Source organism: Propithecus coquereli, unplaced genomic scaffold, assembly GCF_000956105.1.
Source record: "Propithecus coquereli isolate 6110/MARCELLA unplaced genomic scaffold, Pcoq_1.0 Scaffold74, whole genome shotgun sequence".
In the NCBI taxonomy this organism is placed as follows: Eukaryota; Metazoa; Chordata; class Mammalia; order Primates; family Indriidae; genus Propithecus; species Propithecus coquereli.
In genome coordinates this window covers 6,436,354-6,441,634 of record NW_012153507.1, presented here as the reverse complement: position 1 = coordinate 6,441,634, position 5,281 = coordinate 6,436,354, and the positions used below count along the sequence as shown (strand labels likewise).

General features: G+C 38.0%; 1 protein-coding gene across 1 annotated transcript; it reads left to right on the top strand.

Moving 5' to 3' along the window:
* Positions 1-324: 324 nt before the first annotated feature.
* FCER1A (Fc fragment of IgE, high affinity I, receptor for; alpha polypeptide) lies at positions 325-4,194 on the top strand. The gene is made up of 3 exons (XM_012661896.1): positions 325-550; positions 1,990-2,244; positions 3,722-4,194. Exons 1-3 carry the CDS (start codon positions 325-327, stop codon positions 3,877-3,879), a joined length of 639 nt encoding a protein of 212 aa, XP_012517350.1. The 3' UTR covers positions 3,880-4,194.
* Positions 4,195-5,281: the final 1,087 nt, after the last annotated feature.

Sequence of the window (5,281 nt, the reverse complement as noted above, 5' to 3'; positions counted from 1 at the left end):
GAGAATTAGAGTGAGTTGTCCCAGATCATATAGTAAATTGGTTGGTTTGTTTGTGTTTAAATCTCCTGCATTTGTGTCTTGTCTTCCTCCCTAGGTTGGGAGCTTCCTGGGGTCACAACGCTGTTTTGTCCATCCTTTAATCCTTCCCCTAGGAATCAGGACAGGGTCTTATTACCAGTAATACAAGAATAGACTGACCATTGATCGTATAAATATTGGTATGTTTGTACTTTTGAACCTGGACAGTTTTCAATGATTTTTTTCCCTCCACATCTCTTTCCATAATTTTGTCTTCTAGAAATCATCCAGAAATCTTCATTGTCCATGAAACCCCAGTGGAGTAGAATATTTATAGGAGAAAATGTGACTCTTTTATGTAGGAACAGTCCCTCTAACATCAGCTTCAAGTGGACCCACAATGGCACAGTTTCACCAGTGACAACTTCAAGTTGGAACATCGTGAATGCCAGCTTTGAGGACAGTGGGGAATATACATGTCAGCACAAAAATTTTAGGGAGAGTAAAACTGTGTACCTGGAAGTCTTCAGTGGTAAGTTCCAGAGATGTGGAAATACAGATCTCCCATGTGAGAAATGGCTCATCTGAAGGTGTGAAGAAAGCAGATTATTCCAAGGCTTAGGGCACCAGGATGGGACTCAGGGCCTCTCATTCAAGACCTCTCCACCTCTCTTCTTGTACCCCACTCCTTCTACCTACACGTATGCCTTCTTTCAATATTCTTGTCATCTCTCAATATTATTCCTCTATTCTATTTTTCTCTATCTTTTCTTTCTGTATACAGATGTATATTATGTGGTCAAATGGCATGATAGATATTTGAACACTTCAAAGTGCATCTGGAATAGGATCAAAACGTTTGATTTAAAGATTTGCTATGCATAATTCATGTGCTATGACCTGAATATTAGGTTTTACTCTTCATTTTGAAAGATATCTGTGTACATTCCTTGTGTCCTCTATTGTTACTTAAGAACAGATCTTATGTTTGTTTCACCTTTATCCCTCTCCTACAGCCAAAAATTAGCACAGCATGCTTAGGCATATTGTGGGTTAATCAGTAAATGCTGAATAAACAAGCTAATGATTTCCAATAGTGACCAATAGGTCACTGTTATACTTTATATTTTTTTCTTGAATGAAAAGAGATGTTTCAACATCCATATGCAAATTCCAAATACAAACTAAAGCAATATAGAATAGCTTCTTTATCCTCAATGATTGGTCCTAAATAAAAGATGCTTGCTATATAAGTTAGCCATATTTCCATTCGAAATTCTTGTTTTGTGACTGCTTGTCAATTTTTACAGTGGCATTAACCATAGAACCTGATTCTTGTCTTTCATGGATTCATTACTGACAAATATTTGCTGAGTACCTACCAACTCCTGGGTATTGTGTGAGGCACTAGGAATATAACGTAGAACCAGATGGGGCCCTGACCTCCTGGAGCATAGAGCCAAATGGGAAGAGGACATTAAATGAAGAATTACACAGCTAATTAAAATAATTAATTTAATTAACTTTAATTGTGAGACATGTCTTGAGGAAGTTTTTGAGCCAACTATGATTGACAGTAGAACTGGGAAGTTTCCGTGAAGAGAGGACAAAATAGACACTCTTCTAAGTAGAGTGTGTTTATTTTCTCATTAGTGACTAGAACTAGCAAGAATAGGTCTGAAAGGACTTCTAGGTTTCAGGTCTTCCATGTATGGGCTCAGCAGAAAGGTCCAAGAGACTTTATGGCTCCAGACTGATTTTTCAAGAGAAGAAGTATTTATCAATATAGAAGACAGGCTCTAAGCATTATTTTATATTTCCTCTTTATTAACCATATGAGCCAAGAAGTGGGTTAATGATAATTTATGGTTTCTGGCACACACTCTATGCATTACCCCTTTTATTTTAATTTTATCTATCCACCTCCCCCCCCTCCATTGATTATTAAATAACATGATGAATGCTTTTCAGACTGGCTGCTCCTTCAGGCCTCTGCAGAGGCTATAGAGGGTAAGCCCCTCCTCCTCAGGTGTCACGGTTGGAAGGATAGGAATGTCTACAAGGTGACCTACTACAAGAATGGCCAAGCTCTCAAGTACTGGTATGAGAACCACAACATCTCCATTCCAAGTGTCACCACTCAAGACAGTGGCACCTATCACTGCAGCGGCATCCTTTGGAAACTTCCTTATACCTCTGAGCCCCTCAATATTACGGTTATAAAAGGTGAGTTGGTAAAGGAAAGAGAAAAAGTCCATATCAGGGGAAGGAAAAGAGGACATCTCAGCCTTGAGTGGCTGCAGCCTGTAGAATAGGGACATGTGATACGCTGGAAAGGCTACTAGATTTGCCAGAGAGAAGACCTGGGTTATAGTACCTATTTCAATCTCTGTCTTAGGGTCCTTATTTATTTATTTAGTGGTGATAGTAATACCTGTTCACACTATAAAATTTGTATGAAGATTAATGTGGTAATATTTGTGAAATGGCTTTTTGAACTGTTAAGCACTACTCAAACATAACAGATTGCGATTACTATTTTGATCCCAAAGTCTTCTCTTGCTTCTGGGGAGAACACTTATATTTATCAAATTAAAAGAAAGTTTCAGAGTTGAAGGAACCAAGTATGTGAACAGCTTGAATAGCCCATTCCAGCTTAGGAGGGCTGGGAAAGGAAACCAAGTCAGTAAGCTGAGTGCCAGTGTGTTAGGGGATGAGGAAATGGGCTTGATCAGGAGAGGACAGGCCTCTATGGCCTATTAAAAACCCTGTTCTTTCCAAACTCCATGTAAGAGAGGGAGACTTTGTAATAGTTGCTTTGCAAGGAGAAAATCAGACATTTTTCTTGGCTCACTTAGTTCATACTAAAGTATAAAAAAGCATGAGGCCAAAATTTAGAATTAAGCTCTAAATGACAGTTTTCTGTTAATTAATTTGAGACCAAAATGCTACTTAATTTTCTTTAGACTTCTAGTATCTTCATCTATAAAAGAGAGAGTTTGGTCTAGACTCCATTAGAATCACTTGAGGAACTTAACAAACTATTGATGTCCATGTCTCATCTCTTGAGATTCTGATATAACTGGTTTGGAGCGTGGCCTGGTCATCAGTGTTCTTTAAAAGCTCTTTCAGGTAATAGTAATGTATAGCCGGTGTGAGAACCACTGGTCTAGGTGATCCTAAGTGATTTAGAGTTGTAATATTCTGGTGCTTTATAATTCTAGAATACTCACAAAAACCAGTACAGTATAAATAGAATAACAGAATCACAAAATAATAGAACTGAAAGGCAACTTAGCTAGTCTAATACCTTCCTATCACCTAGGCATGCAAGAAATGATGATTGATTGAGAAAGAAGGCACTGGTGACCCCCTGGCCTCACTCTGTCTCCTTTCCACCCCCAAATCATGTGTAGATGCTGGTCTTGTCAGCTTCAAGAAGGGGATCATCTTCCCTATGATCTTTCCCCTTGAGCACACTGGCTTAAGTAACTGCTAGAAAGAGGTTACGGGGGAATGCTCAGGACACCCCAGGGCTCCAGGGAGTACCGACTGAGGAACTCAATCTGCGTGCTGCTGGTTGCCACATCATGCTACAAATGGAGGACACTGGTCCTTCCCTTAGGGAGGATGAAGCTCTGAAACGCATTCTTCAATTACTAATATGAATTATGTTTCTTGTTGTATTTGTGTTCCACTGTAGCTCCGCAAAGCAAGTACTATCAGCTACAGTATTTTATCCCATTGTTGGTGGTGATTCTGTTTGCCGCGGACACATGGTTATTTATCTCCACCCAGCGGCAGTTCACATTTCTCTTGAAGATTAAAAAGATTAAAGAAGAAAAGACAAAAAACTTCTGAACCCACATCCTAAGCCCAGACCCCAAAAAGGACTGATGTCATTACTCAAGAAACTTTTGCAACATCAATTTTTTTTCCAGCATCAGCAATTATTTCTCAATTGTCAAACACAGCTTACAATGTACGTAGAAAATCTTGTGCTCAAGGATTTGTAGAACTGCTTCATTAAACCAACTGAAACTGGTTAAGTGGCATGTAATAGTAAGTGCTCAATAAACATCAGTTGAATAAATGAAAGATTGAATAGATTCATTTAGTAGCTTTTGTAAAAGAGAAGTTCAATTTGAATAAAATAAGTATGAAACCATATAACAGGATGTGTCTGCAAATTCAAGGTTAGCTAGTTTGTTTGTTTTCTTCTAGATGCATGAACATGAAGTTCTAGATTAGAAATGCCTTCTCTTGATTACTGTAAGTATTGTAGGAATGAGAAGACATGGTGGGGTGCCAGTGAGGTTGATAATTTTTATGCTCTCTCTTCACCTTACTACGAGCTTTTGGTTCTTAGCAGAATCAGAGGCAGTCTTGAACCACAGGACTCTAAAAATAAAGTCTATTCTAGAATTCCCCTGTAATTGTTTTTCCCCTCTAACATCTCCCAAACTTACATCTTGAACTTATATCTTGTATCTCTATATAGCATTGAACTAAGCATTTTAGAGAAATTCCAAAAAATTATAATAATCAGATCCTTCATCTGAGAAGAGTCCAGGACGGAATAAGATCTCAGGTAAAAGAGCTAGACAATTTTAGTTTGTGTATTTTCCCTTTCATTTTATGTTTTCAAGATATTTAGGCTTCTATCATGGAGTAATTGGGATTAAGTTTCTCCTATTACAAAGCCATACATTAGAAAGAGACTCAACCATACAGAAGAATACATAGGTTCAAATCCTGACTCTCCCACTTTCAAAGTTTGTGATTTGGAAGACTCTTCCTAAACATCCATTGGCTTTAGTATTTCATTTGTAAAATAAGAATGATAGTACTCATCCTGTCTACCTCCTAAAGTTCTTCTAAGAAAAAGTAAGAGGCTGTATCTAAAAGTTCTTCATAAATTGCAACGATTTATAAAAATTTATAAACTTTTAGCACCAATACGAGACCCAGTCTTTGCTACTACTGCCCACCATGCCCCTGCCAATGAAGATAGTTATACTGGGGGCTTAGATAAAGCACTAGGGAAGAGAGGGAACATATTACCAGTGCTGACCATGAGCTCATGGCAGCCAATGAGAGATCAGAGTGCCCATGCTTTAGAATTAATAACCTAAGGAATTATATCTGGGAAGAAAATTTGCAGATATCCATGAGTCCTATTTTTTCCAAGGAATTTTTCTGGGCCACAAAGCAGAAAGAAATTACTGAAAGTTTCTTTTTATTTTATTGTTTTCTTTTCTTT